At 37.4% G+C, this 21,070-nt stretch overlaps 1 protein-coding gene across 2 annotated transcripts in view; it reads left to right on the top strand.

Moving 5' to 3' along the window:
* Positions 1-21,070, top strand: part of NBAS (NBAS subunit of NRZ tethering complex) — a 381,587-nt gene that overhangs the window by 135,284 nt on the left and 225,233 nt on the right. For both annotated transcript variants that reach the window (XM_017526040.2, XM_017526057.2), the window contains 3 exons: positions 2,343-2,528; positions 3,953-4,126; positions 18,194-18,327. In XM_017526040.2, the coding sequence (XP_017381529.1) occupies positions 2,343-2,528; positions 3,953-4,126; positions 18,194-18,327 (494 nt within the window). The remainder of the gene's footprint in view (positions 1-2,342; positions 2,529-3,952; positions 4,127-18,193; positions 18,328-21,070) is intronic.

The raw sequence follows: 21,070 nt of genomic DNA, 5'->3' as shown, positions 1-21,070 counted from the left end.
GCTCAGAAATAGCCACTCTGCTCTTTGTTCACTCCTCATTTCCCCAGAGCCTGGCGACTCCCACCACCCGGAGACTGCACTCAGTAAGGTGGACAGTCCTCCTCAGTCTACCTCTTAATGTCGCATTCCCTACATTTGTTGCTTAGCATCATTGTTTTTTGACACCATTTACTGCTTCTTTCTTGTGATTCTTCAGCTTCTGTGATATTATTTAAGTTGTTTATTGTCATTGTCTTAGCCATTTATTGTCGTCCCCTCCTAGAGCTCATATTCTTTGGCCTGTCCCTTTACTATTGCTATTGCTCAGTGTGCTAATGTTATTACTAGAGGTGAGTGTGCAATTGTGAACCATTTAGGCCCTTCTCCCCAAATACTTCTATGATATGTGTGCTGACAATTCTCAAATATCATTGTCAACCAAGAACATGTACTTTGGCACAGATTTTGTTTTCTTCTTCTTGGACCTACTGTTGAGCATCTGTATCAAGATGTCTCCTAGGCACCTCAGAAGGAACACGGTCAATAAAGAATTAAAAGACAGGCATGGTGGCACACGCCTTTAGTCCCACCTACTCTGTTGCTGAGTTGGGAAGATCACCAGAGCCCAGGAGTTCAAGGCTACATGTAATGTACTATGACTGCACCTGTTAATAGCCCACTACACTCCAACCTGGGCAATATAGCAAGACCTTGCCTCTAACACACACACACACACACACACACACACACACACACACACACACTTCCGTGGATTAGATGAGAAATTGTTCTAGACTCCTCTTTACTCACATTCCTCATGTGTTCTGACCAAATTTCAGAAATTCTCTCTCCTTAATTATATGTTATATTCTTTCTCCTGTATACCTTCAGGAATGCTGTCATAGTTTAGCTCCTTATTGTTTTTGCCCAGTACATTAGAAGTATGCAAGAAGTATTTACTCTCTGTGAATGAATGTGTGAACTGATCAGTGAATGAATGGGGAATCAATATATTTCTGTCATAATTCTTCTAATACTGGTAACTGTAATTCTTCTGACCAGTCTTGTCTATCTTCAGTCCGTTTCCAGTTCATCATATACATTTCATTCATCAGTCAATAAATACTTAGTGTTCTTTTCAAATTAGATCTATTTATGACATGTCTCACTCAAAAATCCTCTGCCTCCCTGATCAGCTGCACGTTCCTTGGCTTGACAAACAACGTTCATGACTCGCCTTTCCCTGCCGCTCTCTAGCCATCTTTCTCATTGCTTCCCTTCACACCTTTCCAGTCACGTGTAATTGTACTTTGACAACGCTCTATGCATCTCTGCATTCCGTGCTGCTCTCCTTCTCATAATCTTCCTTCCTCACCTGACGAATACTCCTTGATTCTTTAAAGTCCATGCTAAGTGTTCCCTCCTCTGGGACCCTCTCAGGCTGGCTGAGTGCTCTCTTCTGTGGGATCCCCATCATACACAGCACTCACCACACTCTGCTTCAGTCATTGTGGTTGTTTTTTCCTACAAGGCTGGGAGATCTTTGAAGGAAGAGACTTCATCTTACTCAGTTTTGCATTCCTAACACAAATAGTGAATGGAGCTTAGCTCATAGTAGGTCCTCATAAATAATTGTCCAGGAATAGGAGAGTAAGAAGTAGTGTGAGAGATAACGGCTTTAGGCTACTTTAGATTATTTCTCCATCAGTCGGAGAATATATCAGTTCATAAACTTGACCAAGAAATAGGGGTCAAATGGCTATTTCCTGAGCATCTTCAGGAATATCATTCTGTGATTTTGTCTGATGAAGGCTAAATATTTGAATTGAGACTAAGAAAGTGTTTGTACCATAATTATTCAGCAAATATTTATTGAATGACTTTGATATGGGAGGCAGTGTGAAGGGATAGATACTAAACAGGAATATGAAGGTAAAACTTTCAAAACAAACATTCATTTGGAAGCAGAGTGGTAATAGTAAAAATAAGATTAACTTGGCATTATCATTAGTAGGCATGTGTTTTTTCTCTACTTGATATGTTAATGTGAGAATTAAAAAGAGAAATATGTAAAGCTGCACTGTAAACTGTAATGCTCTACAAATTTATAATAGGCTGATTGTCTTTCTCTTATCTTTATGTTCCGTATTTCTTGCCGATTGTTTCATTCCTTGGAAACAGTTTGATGCTGATATATTTGATAAAGGACTCTAATGTTTTTACAGTAAATAAAAAAATGCATGTTACTGGTAATGTAGTTTGATAAAAAATGATTGTAAGGATTAGTTTCTGTCCTGGAGACTTCTACTTTAGAATAGATGAGAAATATATAATAGGAACTTACTGTTACTTTTCAATTTTAGGTGGACTGTGCATTGTCACTTATTCGACTTGGAATGGAGCGGAATATTCCTGGTTTGCTGGGTGTCTGTGATAATTTGGTTACTCTGGAAACACTGGTTTATGAAGCTGGGTGCGACTTAACTCTAACCCTGAAAGAACTCCAGCAGATGAAAGACATTGAAAAACTAAGATTACTGATGAATAGTGTAGGTTTGATTCTAACTTCCTTTTTAAACATTTTAAAGCATTTTCTATGCATTTTGACTCATATTGTCTCAAACCAAAGATGAAATGTTCTGCAGACCTGAGGAGTCAGTAAATAAAGAAAAGACAGTTTCTTGACTTTTTTCCACAATAAAATACTATGGATAACTTACTAAACACACATAAAACTATTTTGGTTGTGTTTATATCTTGCTTGCTCTTTACTCAGACCCATCCGTGTAACTTTTTTCCCCCTCCTAGTTAGGCATATTTCTAAACTAGTCATTGTAGCAATCCTGTTTCTGGTTAAGAGGACTGGGTGGTTGTATGAAGAAAACTTCTTGACTTCCGGGTGAGTGTGTTTAAGAGAATTTTCCCAATGAGACTTAGATCGTTCTGTGCTTTATCCCCAAGGTTGGGACCTTATTTCTACGCCAGCCACTGAGTCAAGAGGCAAGAAAATGCTGCTGCAGAGGTGGTAGCTGCTGGCGCTCCTTCTAGTCTTTTGCTCGTTGGCAGCTTAGATTAAATGGACCAGATGAAGGGGCAGAGTCACAATTGCATGATGGGCTCTTTTTCCTCCCTGGACTCTTTTTCTCTCCTTCCCTTCCACATCATCCACCGTCTTATATTTATCTTCCTTATGTCTCTCCCTCTGTCCTTAACTTCCCTTTATCTCATTAGTTTCTTTGCCTAATAATCCACCTAATTAATTTGTGTTATGTATTGACTCCTTTTAAGAGCTTTAGGTGTACCTCTTGGGGTGTAATTAAGAGAAACAACTGTGTAATTTTAGGGATAATGGGTAAAACTACCTCTGTCATTTGGAATTTTGTAAAGGTGGTTGTAAAGGGGCAAAACAAAGAGGAAGAGAAAAAAGAAGGGAGAGATTCTTGCCTTTTGTAGATGAGGCCCTGTTTTCTAGTGGGCCTTGTTTTAGAACCTGTGCTTATTTGTCTATCTCTGTCTTTCTACTTTTTTGTTCCACTGTTTGTTCGCTCTTTGTTGGTCTAAGGACTCTGTCTTTGCCTCTTTTTATACTGTCTGCCTCTCTCTCTCTCTTTTTGGGTATACCCTCTCTTTGCCCTGGAGGACCTCATGACTGAGTTGTAGTAGCAGCCTGTTGGTTTTCTAGAGCTGAGCTTAGGACCCTTGGGACCCCACATTGCTTACGATGTGAATAGATGAGCCACAGTGATATTGTTGCTGTCAGCTCTACTAGCCCGAGTAATAGGTGGTTCATTTTCCTGCTACCTGTCAATTCACATGTGAGTGGTGAACTGGACGGTGTGTTTCAGAGTGTTGGGTTTGCACTGTTTAACATCTGTCTGAGGACCTGTAAGCTTTAGAACTTGCTGTCTGATATAATAAGGCATTTAGTTTAACTTCATTCTTGTTTGTCTGTTTTGCTTGATTGTACTTTCAGTGTTCTGAGGACAAATATGTGACAAGTGCCTACCAGTGGATGGTTCCCTTTCTTCATCGTTGTGAGAAACAGTCGCCTGGTATGGCCAATGAGCTATTGAAAGAATATTTAGTAACTTTAGCTAAAGGGGACTTAAAATTTCCCCTGAAGATTTTTCAGCATTCCAAACCAGATGTAAGTAGAAACTAACTTCTTAAAATTCTGTGCACCTTTTCCCCTAGAGTATTGGATTTCATTTATACAATTTTTATAGTAGGCTTTGCAGTTAATTTCCTTTTAAACAGAAAGACAAGTGATTGTCATTTTATTGTTTAAAAAGTTTTAACAGCATAGTCCAAATTTTTGAATGTTTATAAAGTTAGGTTTATTTTGGTTGATTTCATTTCAAAGTTTGTTTGCTCTCTACCGTATTTGAGAAGCTGGCAATACTAAGAAGACTAACAGTTGGCAGATTTAATTAAATATATATTTAATATATATTGAATTCTTCTGTACATGACTTTCCCAGTATTAACTCATTTAATCCTTGTAACAGTCCTATGGCATAGATAATTTTATTATCTTAATATTATAAGAAATGAAAATTGTGATATAAAGTGAGTAGGATAATTGCCCAGGGTTACACGGTAAGTAGAGAAACCAGGATTTAAACATAGTGTTCTAATTCCACAACTATGTCCTTAACCACTACACTTTTTCCTGTCACAAACAGGAAAAGGGAAGGTTTCTGCCCTCGAGGACCTTCACAGTATTTATGCAAATCCTTAAGTTCTCATAAAATATCTTATAATTATTCTGAATAATTCTTATATTTGCTTACAGCTACTATATGTATAGCTTTGTATTTCTAAAGGGTACAAATATTTGTATTTTCTGGTAGTATAGTCATTTTGTTAAGCGCAATGTACTTTGGCAATATCAGAAACCTAAAAATTTAGTCATAGATCAGATATTCAGTTTCCAGAGATAGTGTCTTCCTTTCCATTGGAGGGGAGGGCACACAAGCAAGTTGGCAGAGCCATGGAAGGCGCTGACCTTGTAGTGAGGTTCAGAACATAAGATTGGGGTTCAAGCAGAAGCCATTTAGGGCTCCTCCCAATTATAAATTCTGCTTGAGGCTATTTCCTTGCACCAGCCTTCATTAGTAATGTCTGGTAAGATACATTGTCATGGACCAGTATAATCAAGATAGAAAGGAAAACATTGCTTAATCTTAGATATGTTTTGGTTTCTAAAAGGCTGATCTGTCAGAAATATATCTGTTCATTGGCTGTTTAAAATTTTCTATCTTCTCATAAGCAGTTTGCTCTTAGTAATCGGATTTTAAGTTTGGGGTGGTGAGGTCAGAGTGGGTTGCTTATGGCAGCAGAATACTTTGTGAGAAGCAAGATGGATTGAATATGAATGTTTTATGAGGAAGAAAGAAGTGACTTTAAATTCTTTCCAGTAATCTTGTGTGTTATGCTTCTTTAAATCCTTTGTATATAGTCAGCTTTCTGTTGTTTTTCCTTGGCAATTTAGCATGTGCCTTTTGAATAAAACATAGAGCCATTTGCCTTTGTTGAAATATGTGAATATCAAAGCAGAGAACAGTGATGTTGTTGGGCTCTCCCTTTCCAATCCAGCTTCTATGTTTCTCTCAGTGTTGTCCTCCTGCAACGTACATGTGATCATGTCATGATCTGTGGAAAGTTTTCAGTGTCTGATCATTGCTGACGGGTAAATGTTGGGCTCTCTAGAGTGGCTTGGAAGGTTCTTTGCTTTCTGCTTCCTGTCTAGCTCTTTAGCTTTATTTCCCTCCATACATGCACTAGGATATTCACATAGAACTTTTTTTTTTCTTTTTACCTTTTTTTTTTTGAGACGGAGTCTCCCTCTGTCACCCAGGCTTGAGTGCAGTGGTGTGATCTCAGCTCACTGCAAGCTCCGCCTCCCAGGTTCAAGTGATTCTCTTGCCTCAGCCTCCTGAGTAACTGGGATTACAGGTGTACCTCACCACACCTGGCTAATTCTTGTACCTTTAGTAGAGGTGGGGTTTTACCATGTTGGTCAGGCTGGTCTTGAAATCCTGACCTCGTGATCTGCTCGCTTTGGCCTCACAAAGTGCTGGGATTACAGGCATGAGCCACTGTGCCCGGCCACATGGAACTTCTTAACTCTTCCCCTGGCTGGTTCACTCATGACTGTCTGTGTGTTATGGACTATTTCCTTTGTTTGGAATAGTGATCCCCTTTCCTTCACTTAACAAATACCTGCCTATCCTTCAAGGTCCTGCTGAGATTCTCTCTGCTATGAAACATTCTGTGATTTCTCTGTCTTCACACTCCATCTCTATTATAGCTCTTATCATACTATGCTGTATTTGTTTGTTTACACGTTTGCCTCTCTCTCCCTTTGCTCTCTGTATATATCTTCTAGATCTTATTTGTTTCCTTATTACCAGGGAATTGCATGGTGTCTAGTAGAGAGAAAATGTCAGCAAATTTTGGCAGGGCAACTGAATAAATAAATGAACGATTAAAACTAGTGTCAATATTAAAATATAGCAAGACAAATCTCTAAGTGAAAATACTTTATTTGGAAACAGGATTTGAGAAGTAGGACTGCAATTCGAGACACACATACACACCAGAGTGGCTTCCAATATGTCTGTAGAACAAAGGAATAAGTTAGGGTTTACTGGAGAAAGAGGAGGTTATGCAAGTTGCTTTGAGAAGAAATCTGATTGGTGCTGGCAGTGTCTTACAAGAGCTAGTGAATGCTGATTGGCAAGCGTCAGTTGTGGTAAGATAGGGCTTTGTAATCTTGGAGTCATGGTTAGGCTCATGTAGTTTTGGATTGGATTTGAGAGAGTTTTCGAGATAGGCAGGTGTTCATGTGGAAGTAATTAGGTGTCCCTGTATGATTCATGTAGTCAACTGTAGTTTGGAAAACTTTTTTGTGGTAGTTCCTGTTACACAAATCGTGTGTAAGAGGCCTCCCTTCATGGCTCTCCCCAGCTTCATTTGCCAGGGTTTGTTTGACACAGTGTCCTCTATTTTCAGTCTCATAAATTTCACACTGGATTTTATTATGATGCTTTATATCACTAGATTACATTTGTTTGCTTTATTAAAATTGTGCTGGGAGCCTTGTTTGTATTTTACTTGATTATTTACAAAAAGAATGCACCCCAGAGCTGCCAGGAATCACACACAAAGTACTTTTAGTAATGTAATAGGTGCAGTTATTTCTGTGTCAGACAGGGTAGACTAAATATCTTAGTAGCTTATGACTGCAAATATTTATTTCTCACAAGTGTCATGTCAGCTGTGGTTGGCCTCCACTGTGTCCCATGTCTTATTCATTTGGGGACTCAGGCAGAAAGAACAGTCTTCTTTTCTGTCTTGTGGCACAGGAAAAAGAACAAAGTAGAACCACACAGTGGCTGTCACAACTTTAAAAGTGGCTTGGGTTACTTCATTACATTTCACAGGTCGAAGAAAGTCTTGTGGGCAAGCTTGATGTTAATGGGGCAGGGAAGAATAATCCTCTCAAAGGAAGAGAGGAGTGAATACTTGGGAATGATAATGAAGCTGACCAGAGTCATAATGATAAAGAAATGGATCTTGAAGTTTATCCCAGTGCTACCACTACACTTACCTGCCAAATTTGTCTTTGAAACCATCTCATGTGCTTCAAAACTTCCTCTTTTTAAAAGTATCTGAAAGTGCTCATTTCTGATTTTAAGCCGTTACTCTTAGCTTGGATTCCTCCTTGGAAAGTGAAACTTGGGAAGAAACATGGGCTGGTCCTCCCTAGGGGTAACCGGGAAACAAAATCTTACGCCTTGTCATTGTTCTCCGACTTCTAAACTAGTAATTTTTGAGTATATCTGTGCCTCAGAAACATGTGCATTTTTTCTTAGTTTTCTATGTTCAATCCAGATATAATGAATTAGAATTTAGTGGAAGCATCCTAGAGTATGCGTTTGACAATTTATTCAGTGATTTTGACGGAAAACTGGGAAGAACTGCTTTAAATGCCCACTCTTCTTTTAACAAATAGGAGTTCAGAGTCTGCTAGCTATCATAGCTTTATTAGGTGCCGTCTTTTTAGTTCATTGCTGATTACATATGTCAGCGAGCAATTTTAGTTCTAAAATGACCTTTTCTAATTGAATGCTTACTGTCGAATATTTAGAAAACTCAAAAAACATGAATATAAATTTTTGTAGCTGGCAGTGTCATTGACTAGAAATTCTAAAAATCTTACCACTAAAATATTTAGAAGTACTCATTAAAATATTAATTTAAAAAAATCTATTTACCTGCATAGCTGAACTTTTGGAGGGGAAATTTCTACCATCTAAAAGTGAAGAGAAAGGTGGAAGTCAGAGAAAGACTCATGAGAAGGAGGGAGTGGCTCCTTGGGTTGGGGACCGTGGTTGTGAAAACCTGCAGAGGAGTGAATTTTAATACCTGTCTTGAGATAGAAGGTGGAGTCTTTAAAATTCTGAGTTAAAAGTCAGACTTCTGGTAGGTCATGAGTGACCTGGTCAGCAGACCCTGGAGCCGATTTAGGGTGCTTACCTCGGCTTCAGAGTCACCACAGCCATGGCCAAGTCAGTTGGCCAGCAGCTGCTGCAGACTCAGAAGCAGGCCACTGAGAAGGGGTACCAAGCAAAAGAACAGGAGGAGGAAGCCGGCCAGTGCTGTAGGTCAGACTGAAATTGAACAGTACCACCCACAGAGGGAGAAAGCGTTCAAGGCCAAGGAAGCTGTAGCACTGGGAACTCCCATGAGAAGATGACTGTCTTCCAGACCTATTTCCGGTGGAACTGGGATGACGTCTTAGTCAACGTTTGTGATATTGGCTAGAAATCCATGGAAACTTCCAGAAGAAAGGAGCGCCTGTTCCATGGACTGACATTTTAGATGACCTCATGGATTATGAAGCTTTGGCAAAGCTCAAGTTATGTTCCTATGAAAAGGCATTAAATCATTTCTGTATATCGTAGTAGGTCTTTTAATTTTTTGAGAGTAGCAAATCTAGCTTCTTTGGACAGACTTAAAACTTACCCAAAGATTTTATCTTTTCCCCTCATATTTCTTAGAAATTTAATGAGCATATGTAGTCTGTTTTCCTATGCCTTTTAGCTCATGTACACATATATCAGTGTTGACTTTTTCTTTCTTAGATCTAGTAAAAAAACAAAATCCACTTCTTTGAAGAAAAAAAAGGGATGAAATAATTTTTTTTTTTTGCCCTAACACTTTCTTGAAGTTCATGAGCTTTATGGAAAAGTATTAAATAGTTACTTGTAACCTGTGAGAAGCAGCACCTAGCCTTTAAAGTAGTTTATTCTTGCTGATGGTTAGAATAATGAATACTGGTGAATTATTTGGGTTGCATTTAGTTTCTCTTAATCAAAATTACCAGATGATAGAATTCACAAACTTTCTACATATATTACTTGGTATACCGATATTCGTTTAAAATTAAACACTCTTTGTTATGCAGGAAATAAAAGAAAAAGAAGAAGTGAGACTTCTGTATAATGCCAGGGCTCTTTAAAGGATGCACTGTCAATAAAAGTGTAGAGTAGAAAACTGCTTATCCATTGGCACATGAAGGCAGCAGAGGCGTGGCTCTCTGGGCATGTACTCTGGATTCGAGGGGAGTGGGGAATGTGGGGTGCAGGGAGTTTCTTTCTGAGCAGCCAAACAACAAGCTCACCTGACATGAATTTGTGATTTCAGTTACTACTCCTCTGTGACCTGTGATAAAACTGAACAGGGGCTGGTGATACCTAGTTTGCTGGGTAGTAGCAAAAGTATAACCTCTCTGAAGGACTCACTTTAATCTAGGTCGTACAAGATTCTTATAGATAAAGCTTTGATGACTTATAGTTCAAACACAATCTGATGTACAAAATCTCATTTAGTTCTTAGTCAAATAAATACAGAAACACAACTGATGAAATGAAGGACTATTTATAAAACACAAAAGGAAACTAAACTTTGAGCAAATTCAGTGGCAGGCCTTGCTCCCCTTCCATTCTGGTAATAGATGATTAGATGGAGGCTATAAAATGAATATTTTAAATATGTAGGATATGAGGAAAGAAATGAAGACATGAGATAGGGAGGAGAAAATGTGAAAAAAGAAAAGTAAGATTTGAAAAAGAAGCACATAAAACTTCTAGAGTTGAAACTGTAGTAATAAAAGCAAAACATTAAATGTATGGATTCAAAAGAATATTGGCTACAATTTAAGAAAGAATTGAAATCTTGAAGATAATCTAAACAATTTTCTGGATTATTACACATGAAGGTGAAGAAATGAAAAATATGCAGGGTTAAGAGACATTGAGGATAGAAAGAGCAGTTCTGACATAAGAGTAATAAGCATTCTAGGAAGATAGACTGGAGATGACAGTACACAGGCAGTATTCAACGTGGGAATTTCCTAAAATCAATGAAAGATATGAGGTGCATTCAGATCTTGAGGAGGGTAAGTGAAATACAGTTCAGCCTATAGTTAGATTCACTTTAATGTAACTTAAGGATACCACTGGCACAGAGAGAATCTTAAAAGTGGCCTAGAAGTAACAAGTTGCAGTCAAAGGAAAACCATAAATCTGAAAGCAGACTTCTTAAGAACAATGGATACCAGAAGACAATGAAATAGTATATATGTGTTAAATGTTAAGGAAAATTAACCTTCATATTTAAGTCAGCCTAATAGTTAATGATAGCCAGCATTTACTTGATGCTTTTTAGAAAATGTGGCACATATACACCATGGAATACTCTGCAGCCATAAAAAAGGATGAGTTCATGTCATTTGCAGGGACATGGATGAAGTTGGAAACTATCATTCTCAGCAAACTAACACAAGAACAGAAAAGCAAACACTGCATGTTCTCACTCATAAGTGGGAGCTGAACAGTGAGAACACATGGACACAGGTAGGGGAACATCACACACTGGGGCCTGTCGGGGGATGGTGAACTAGGGGAGGGATAGCATCAGGAGAAATATCTAATGTAGATAACGGGTTCATGGGTGCAGCAAACCACCATGGCATGTGTATACCTATGTAACAAACCTGTACATTCTGTACATGTACCCCAGAACTTAAAGTATTAAAAACAAAAAAAAAAAAACTTTTTGTCAGTTTGGTAGTCTTGCTGCGTTGCCCAGGCTGGTCTCGAACTCCTGGCCTCAAGCAGTCCTCCCGCCTTAGCCTCCCAAAGCACTAGGAGTACAGGGGTGAGCCACTGTGCCTTGCTACTTAATGGTTTTTCTTTGGTAGTTATGTTTTAAACATTTCAGATGACTCATTTAGTTTTTATGATTATATAGCTATCATAGTTCGCATTTTATAGATTCCGAGAAAGCAGAGTAGTTAATTAGCTTACTCACATTATATGTTCCTTATTTACTGCTGCATTAGGGATTAAAGCCTAAGTAGTGTGCCTTCAAATCCTTTAAGCTAGACAGTATATTCCATTTCTAACCCTGGATATTTTATTTAGAGATACTGTCATTCACATGTGAGTGTAAAAAAGACTTTTTAAAGATAAATGAAAACTGAGAGAGTTTATTATTTACAGACCCGTCCTGAAAGAATGATTCAAGGGCGTATTTCATGAAGAAAATTATATCCAAAAAGAAAGTAGTGAGATGCAGGAGGGAATGATAAAGAGTGAGGAAAAAAGAAACAGACTTAGGAAACAGCAAATAGGAGGAAAATATAAACAAGTATTCAGGGTATAAATTAATAATAATGAAAAAGTGTGGGAAGTATTAAAAGCAAGGTGAGCAAGAGTAAGAAGGGAGTTTTAGTATCAGAGTTAAAATGATCAAAGGATCTGAATTGTTCAGGTGTTGGATGAGGATAATCTTAACCAGACTTTGAATAGTCAAGTATGCATATTACTTTGTTTTTATTCTGAAGTATAGCACATGTGGTAGGTAGAATAATCATCTCCCAAAATGTCCATATCCTAATCCTGAACCTATGAAGATGTCACTTTACCTGGCAAAAGAGCTTTGCAGGTTTGATTAAACTAAGGACTTTTAAATGGCTACACTATCCTGAATTATGCAGGTGAGCCTAGTCTAAGCACATGAGTCCTTAAAGGTAGCAGATCTTTTTGGCTGTGGTCAGGATGCTATAGAATTGTCAGAGTGATGCTGTCTTTGAAGATAGAAAAAGGGGCCATGAGACAAGTAATGTGGGCACCCTCTAGAAGCTGGAAAAGACAAGGAAGTGGATTCTCAGAGCATCTGAAGGAACACATGCAGTTGCTGACAATTGAATTTTAGCTCCGTCAGGCCTATTTTGGTTTCTGACCTACAGAACTGTAGGAGGTAAGTTTGTGTTAAGTCACCAAGTTTTTGGTAATTTGTTATGGCTGCGGTAGAAAACTAATATGGCATTCATACAGAAAAATACAAATAATGTATAAGGCTAGACATTTTTCTAAAGAGAACACCTGTGTAATTGCCATTGAGGGTCCTTTTATAAATTTTACTCATTCTGCTGTGTACATACTAGCATCTCCTGTGGTTTTAATTTGCAGTACTGTGATATGGACATTATCTTTTGCCAGTTACCCACATGGCAAATAATCTCCACTCTCTTTACTATTTTATTCTCTGAGTAGTGAAGTCACTGTAATCTGATCAGGGGTTGAGCGATTGCAAGTTTCAAAAGGACTGTCCTATTTTCAGTTCTCCCTTATTCATAGGGTGTAGTCCTCCAGAAGATATTAGAAGTATCAGGTGCTTACTAGGCCCCTCTCGTTGGCAGGCCCTGGACCCTGCCCCAGCAACATATGTTTGTAGAGGGCATACTTAACCCATTAAACGTTCGACTGCAATTTTCTGGGCACTTTCTCTTGGCCTATAGTCCTCAGGAATTGAAAAGTACCTCTCGAACTATGCTATTCAAAATGGCAGCGGCTAGCCTTATGTGGATCTAAATCTAAATCTAATAAAATTCTGAAAACCTACTTATTGGCCTGGTTGCAGTGGCTCATGCCTGTAATCTCAGCCCTTTGGGAGCCTGAGGTGGGTGGATCATGAGGTCAAGAGATCCAGACCATCCTGGCAAATGTGAAACTCTGTCTCTACTAAAAATACAAAAATTAGCTGGGTGTGGTGGTGTGCACTTGTAGTCCCAGCTACTTAGGAGGCTGATGCAGGAGAATTGCTTGAACCCGGGAGGCAGAGGTTGCAGTGAGCCAAGATCATACCACTGCACTCCAGTCTGGCGACAGATGAAGACTACGTCTCAAAAAATACAAAAACAAAAACAAAACCATACATATTTAGTCTCACTAGCTTTTCATGTGTTGGCATGCATGTCACTGCCAATAGTTTTGCAATTACAAGCAATGCTTCAATGAATAACCTTGTCCGTAGGTATTGTTATATTATTGGTGTATTTTCAGGGTATATTCCTGGAAGGAGACTGCTGGCTTTAAAAAGGCAAAAGTTGTCTTGATATTGCCAAAATTCTCTTTAGTAGGATTGTTCTAATTTACATTCCCACCAACCAAGTAGGAGCATGCCCGTTTCTCCACAAATTGCCAACAGAATTTGTTGTCATATTTTAAAATTTGTGCCAGTGTGACAGGTGAAAAATGGCATTTCAGTGTTGTTTCAATTTGCACTTTTCTAATTATGAGTGAGTTTTAACATTTTCCTGTATGTTAGATAGGCATTATCTCTTTTTTGTGAATTTATTCCTGTTCTTACTCTGTTCTTCACTAGGGTTTTTTTTCCTTTATACCTTAATTTTTAGAAATTCTTACATATTTGTGTAACTAGCCCTTTGTGGCATGTATTGTAAATATTTCTTCCAGTTGGTCAGGCGTCTTTTGACTTTGTTTATTGTATTGTACAATGTTTTCAATTTTCTATTTTTGTGTAGTCAAATTGTTTGATCTTTTATTGCCTCTGTATTTTGAGTAATGGTTGGAAAGCCTTTTCATACTCAGAGTTAAGGAAGAATTATCTCACTTTTTCTTCTAATACTTCTATGGTTTTATTTTTGTCTTCCTAGCTTATTTGTAGTTTATTCTTTTGTGTTGTGAGACATGGATCTGATTTTATTTTCCCAAATGACTACGTAATTGTTCCAGCACCATTTATTAAAAAATTTATCTTTACCCTAGCAATTTGAAATGCTACCTTTGTCATATACTTAAATTTCCATCTGTATGTGGGTTTAATTCTAGAGTTTCTGTATTCTACTGGCCTATCTGTCCATGCACTAGTACTGCATGATTTTAATTGTAGAGATTTTATAGTATGTCTTAATGTCTGAGGAGGTAGTAGTCCTCTGTGGGTTTTTTTTCACCATTTTTTGTTTTTTGTTTTACATGTTATTGTACATTTTTTTTTTTTTTTTGAGATGGAGTCTTGCTCTGAAACCCAGGTTAGAATGCAAAGGCACAGTACTGGCTCATTGCACCCTCTACCTCCCATGTTTAAGCGATTTTCCTTTTTTTTTTTTTTCTTTTTTTTTTTTTTTTTTTTTTTTTTTGGTCTGAACTTTAGTACCAGTTTGTCTACTTTCATAAAATCACTTATTGGTATTTTATTGTGATTGTGTTGAATTTGTACATTAACTTAGGGAGACCAATATTTGTATAATGTTCAGTCATCTTATTCAGTAATAGGAAATGTTGTTCTATTATTTGATGCCTTTTAAATCTCTTTTAGGATTGCTTAAAAAATTTCCTCTTAGATGTTTCGCACATTTTTTTTTATTAAATGTATTCCTAAATTTTAACTTTTCTCTGTTTATACTGTCTACTCTCATTTCTTCTATTTGTTTGTGTATATAAAAGCTATCAATTTTCTATGTTAATTTTGTATTCTGCTACTTCACTGATTTCTTTGATTGGTTGTTTCTTTGGGATTTTCCAGGTATCCTATCTTACCATCTGTGTTCTTTTCTAGTTGTATATACTGCGTATTTTTAAGATTTTTAAAAATAAATTATTATTCTTTTGCATTTTACCTTGCTATACAGTATGGGTGATAATCTGCTGCCTATGGTGTGGATGATTCATTTCATTGACTTGTTAGGAAGTCCTAGATGGGCTGTCCTCTTCTAGCTTGAGAATGGGCAAATGACAGAATGGCAGTGTAAAAGTGACAACTGAGATAATAGGGAAGGAATGATGAAAATAAGAAAAAGTGTGTCTTAGACTGTATGAAGTTACAGATCTTATAGGGATCTAATAGGGAAAGATTGAAAAATGTCTTATAAATTTGAACAGTATGGTTCATGTATACCACAGATTATATTTTTAAAGATATGCTAAATGGCATAAGAAGAGAAAAGGGTATCTATATATGAGAGTAGTATAGGGACTTATTCACTGGACTAGCAACTATTTAGCATACTCTAGGGACCATAGACATCTTGGAAAGCTGAATTTAAGTCACAGTCAAATGGAGATAAAACTGGATTATTGGGTAGGTTTTAGACATGGCAAGACATGTCTTCTTAAGAAGACATTCCAGGTAGGAGTAGACTAAAACAAGGAGACATAATCAGGTTAATATCATGTTTAGGTAAATGCAAGCGATTTGAGTGAAATGAAACTGTATGTAGAAGGGTAAGTGGTTCATGGGAGCAGGCCATAGAGGTGCTTAGGGGGAAGGCAAAAGGTTTATTCTTTACCTTTCATATTGAAGGACTATTAAAGAATTCTCAACACAAGATTTGAACATATGTGATCAAATATGGACTCAAGGACATTTAACTTAAAAGCGGTTCTTTAGGGCCAGGCGTGGTGTCTCATGCCTATAATCTCAGCACTTTGGGAGTCTGAGGAAGGTGAATCACCTGAGGTCAGGAGTTTGAGACCAGCCTGGCCAACATGGCCAAACTCTGTCTCTACTAAAAATACAAAAATTAGCCAGGTGTGTTGGCACACATCTGTAATCCCAGCTACTTGGGAGACTGAGGCAGGAGAATCACTTGGACCTGAGAGGCTGAGGTTGCAGTGAGCCAAGATGACACCACTGCAGTTCAGTCTGGGCAACACAGCAAGACTCTGTTTCAAAAAAGAAAAGAAAAGAAAACTGGTTCCTTAATAACTCACAGGGGGAAAGACGACACAGGGAGAACAAGTAAGACATCAAGGACTTTGGCTTTTATTTCAAGTGGTTTTCCAAATTGTTCCTTGACTGAAATTGGTTTCAGTGTTTTTAGATTCCTGGGGTATTTTCTTATAATACATGAGTGTTTTATTGCCATATCTTCTCTCGGTTTCTTTCATTCTTCCTGAATGCAGGATTGTGAGAGCCTCTGTTGCTTAGTTTAGGCTCTGGAGCCAATTGCCTGGTTTGAATCCTGGCTTTACCACGTACTAGCTCTGTGGGTTCAGGCAAATTATTTCACCTCTTATGGCATTCATTTTTTCTTTATGTATAATGAGAATAGTACTAGTACTAATTCTATAGAATTGTTATGAAGACTTATGAATTAGTGCACACAAAGCACTTAGAAATGGTACCTGGCACACAGTAAGAAATCAGAGGACCGTGTGCGGTGGCTCATGCCTATAATCCCAGCACTTCGGGAAGTCGAGGCAGGAGGTTCACTTGAGGCCAGGGGTTTGAGACCACCCTGAACATCATAGTGAGTCCTTGTATCTTCCCCTACAAAAAAATGTGTGTTGTATATATATGTACCTGTGAAAGAAAGAAAGAAAAATAAGTCAGGAGAAGTTAGCTATTTTAATTAATTTTTAACAGTGCTTATTTTTATTATTCTCAACTTGTTCCTAGTTTACCAGTTAGTCACTTTGCAACCTTGGATAACTCTTTGTCAAATGACATTTTTTTAAATGAATACATTCATTCCTCAGTATCTGTGGGAGATTTACTTTAGGACCCTTCTTAAGCCCTTCTGCCACTAAGCTACCAAAATCCATAGATGCTCAGTCCCTGATACAAAATGGTATAGTATTTGTAATAACCTATGCACATCCTCCTGTATACTTGGAATCGTCTCTAGATTACTTATAATACTTCATAAAATGTAAATGCTCTGTAAATAGTTTTTATACTGTATTATTTAGGGAATAATGACAAGAAAAAATGGTCTGTGCATATTTACTACAGACACTTTTTCCCCAGATATTTTGAATCCATAGTTGGTTGAATGCAGGGTAGTGGAGCCCACAGATACGGAGAGCCAACTGTACCTTGAAAAAATATGTATAAACCCTTTAATTCAGCAGCTTTGGAAAACTGTTTTCCTGGTAACCTTGAATGTTTCTTTTTTACGTCCATGGATGTGATTTTTTTCTACTGAGCCTTGTTTGGTGGCTTCTCTCCACCACTTTCCTGTTTCTTTTGTGTTTATTGATGAGTTTCTACTAAAGCATTGAAAACCAGTAGACTATTATCATGGAAATTATCTCAGATTTGTTTTGTTGTTGAAAAGAGCTCTATGAAAATTACCTTCATTTTGGTTGCTGTGGTGCCAATAATATAAACACTCTATATTTATTAATTTATTTAATTCTCGCAGTAGTCCTCTTAGAAAGGTATATCAACCCTTTATAGATGAGAAAAACAAAACATCAGTTGGTTATTTTTGTATCCTGGAAAATACTCCAAGAATGTGAATCTGTGGCTGGCACTAGGAAATGCTTTGTTCTGTATAGAAAGTGACCCTAAGTAACCATCTTTCTGCATCAGAAATATGGAATGTGTTCTGTGATTTGCTTATTACTGCATTACAATTGGAGTTCTTTTGAATAGAATGTCAGCACTCTGTAGTTAAATGAGTAATATATAATGCCTACAGAAAAGTAATAGGTTGTAACGTCTTTGAATATTAGTTAAGGAATTTTATATAATTTATAATTGAAACACGTAGAATTTGGCTTCAGAGTTAGAAATGTTCTTAATGAACTGCCTTTTTAATTCACAGTGTTTCTTCTTTCTGTATTCACTGGGTCATAAATTGAAAAATGTGTTTTCAGCTGATACACAGCTTATGGGATTACAAATTATCTTTTATAGTTGATTCTGTAATTAAGATGTGATTTCAGTTAGAATTATTAAAGACCTCACAAATCTATAAAGAAAAATCCAGACTTGTTTCTATAGTTGATTAATTATGCTATTTAATATTCTATTGACAGTAGTACTGGGATATGGAAAAATTGACTATAAATCTGTTGACATTTAGTACAACATACTTTATTTCCTCTAGCTGCAGCAAAAAATTATTCCTGATCAGGACCAACTGATGGCAATGGCACTAGATTGCATCTATAACTGTGAACGAAATGACCAACTCTCTCTCTGCTATGACATACTAGAATGTCTGCCAGAAAGAGGATATGGGTAAGAATCCATAGTATGCCAGTCTTCTTGTGTCTTTTTATTCTAACAGTTAAAGAAAAAATGTTGGTTCCCCAAATGTTTACCTTAGAGAATTTTGGTTATGTGAAAAAACATAATGAAGAAAATGAAATCATCTGCAGTCCTATTGCCTAGGATAAACTTTTCTTGTCCTACTAATAGATGGGAAGTTCAATATTTTGTTCTACTGTAATTATAATTAAATTCTGAATTTTGTCAAACATGGTAATTTTCTATTGAAAAGCAAAAATACTGCCACCGTCTCCACAAAAACTACTTTAAAAAAGTGAATAGGTAATAATTAACTTGTGTTTTTAATGAAGCATTGTTCATATTTATGGACTAATTGTGTTTATTCTATGAATTGTTTGTTCTTGGCCGTTGCCTATAGTAATTCCGTTAAGTAGTGACTATACCTAATATTTAACTATTTTTATGTTTAAATGGAAATGTATACAATATGCTTTTGGATTATTTAGTTGTATACAGGTCAAATTTGTTATCTTTGGAAGTCAGGTGACAATCATTCTTTTAATCCTGCTATTGAATTTAGTACATATGATAATTTTCATATCTGGAGACGTAAATAACAACACATGAAAGAGTTGTGAATACTGGCAGACCTGTTTCTAAGCTTTTGTAACTTTTAGTCAAGTCACTTTACTTTTTTGGTCATTAGTTTCCTGATTTCGTAAAATCATATATTTAGACAAGGTGGCCTATTGTCTGTGCTCTCTTTCTCTTTGCTTTCCTTTTCTCTTCTCCCTCTTTTCTCCCTTTTCCTTTTTCCTTTAAGGAGATTTTTATTTCTTTTTTTTTGTAGAGATGGAGACTTGCTCTGTCTCCCAGGCTGGAGTACGGTGAGGTGATCTTGGCTCACTACAACCTCTGCCTCCTGGGTTTAAGCGATTCTCCTGCCTCAGCCTCCCAAGTAGCTGGGACTACAGGTGCATGCTGCCATGCCTGGCTAATTTCTTTTGTATTTTAGTAGAGACAACAGAGATGGGGTTTCTCCATGTTGCACAGGCTGGTCTCGGAACTCCTGAGCTCAGGCAATCTGCCCGCCTTGGCCTCCCAAAGTGCTAGGATTACAGATGTGAGCCACTATGCCCAGCCTATTTCTTCTTTTTATTTTGGGAGGCAGGCTCATATCTGACCAAAAGAAATTTATATTTCTTATGAAGCAGATGATAATTACCAATTTTGCAGTCTACTGTGAAATAATTATTCATGCAGTTATTAATGGTGCTGAAATTAGGTGAAAGATTAATGAGAAAAGGTTATTTGCATGATACCAAAGTATTATTCCAGTGACTTTTTTTTTTTTTTTAATTTCAAAGTTGAGGTCTAACTGCCATCATCTTAACCAAGTCATGAAGGGTGGCATCACTTACAGTCAGACAGGCTGACCATGCATGCCCCCTGATGTGATGCAGTATGAAGCACCGGGGCTTACAGCATCCCTTAAGAAATATTTTTGCTAAAATTGTTTACCCTGAGTCTAATCAGTCCTTTAGACTGAACTTCTAGTTTGCAGTTAATATGGGGAATAAAGAGACAGGTTAAATAACACCATGAAGGAAGCAGTAAGACAAACACTGAATGTGGGATGTTCTACGTGTCAATTGGTTTTTTATTTTAAAAAGTTAGTGTCATTTAGGAAGACAAAATGTGGGGTCATGGAGAGTCACTGTTCTAAAATGAAGGAGGCCAAAGGGGAATGATCTTCCTTTAATTTTTAAACATAAATAATGTATGACCATAGTTAAAGTGAGGGAATTATAAGACTGGTATTAGTAATATCAGCTGATAAGCAGCTGTTTGCTGCCCACTTTTCCCATCCTTGGATGCCTGTCTTCAAAAAGGAAATACTTTCACTGATAGTTTTTTCTTCTAGGATAGCTATTATCCTGGGACTTTGTTTGCCTCTCTCTTGTGTGATATACTGCATTTCTTGGTTTTCCTATCTTCTTTCTTCATTTTTTCCTCATTTTGATGGATAATACTGTGAAATAGCTTCCTCTCAAAGATTGCCTGAGAGGTATTTTTTTCAAAAAAAAACTGTCAAATATTAGGAAATTACCATAATTGCACACTTAAACACTTGGTAGAAGGTTTAATTTTATATGGAATCATGGAATCCTTATCTTGTGAATTTTCAAGGTATTACTCTTTTCTTTCCACTATCCTTGAGAAGTTCAGTGGCATTCTGAATAATACCTATGTAAATATGGATTGTTTTTTTTGAATTTTTTTCCCCATTTATTTTATTGCATTTTAGGTTTTGGGGTACATGTGAAGAACATGCAAAATTGTTGCATAGGTACACATGTGGCAGTGTGATTTGCTGCCTTCCTCCCCATCACCTACATCTGGCATTTCTCCCCTTGCTATCTCTCCCCAGCTCCCCACCCCCCGCCGTCCCTCCCCTGTTTCCCCCCAACTGACCCCAGTGTGTAGTGCTCCCCTCCCTGTGTCCATGTGTTCTCATTGTTCAACACGCTCCTATGAGTGAGAACATGTGGTGTTTGATCTTCTGCTCTTCTGTCAGTTTGCTGAGAATGATGGTTTCCAGGTTCATCCATGTCCCTACAAAGGACCCAAACTCATCGTTTTTTATGGCTGCATAATATTCCATGGTGTATATGTGCCACATTTTCCCTGTCCAGTCTATCATTGATGGGCATTTGGGTTGGTTCCAGGTCTTTGCTATTGTAAACAGTGC

The sequence above is a fragment of the Cebus imitator genome, unplaced genomic scaffold (assembly GCF_001604975.1).
Source record: "Cebus imitator isolate Cc_AM_T3 unplaced genomic scaffold, Cebus_imitator-1.0 Scaffold1, whole genome shotgun sequence".
In the NCBI taxonomy this organism is placed as follows: Eukaryota; Metazoa; Chordata; class Mammalia; order Primates; family Cebidae; genus Cebus; species Cebus imitator.
The sequence above is the reverse complement of the archived record's forward strand: the minus strand, read 5'-3'. Positions and strand labels throughout refer to the sequence as shown.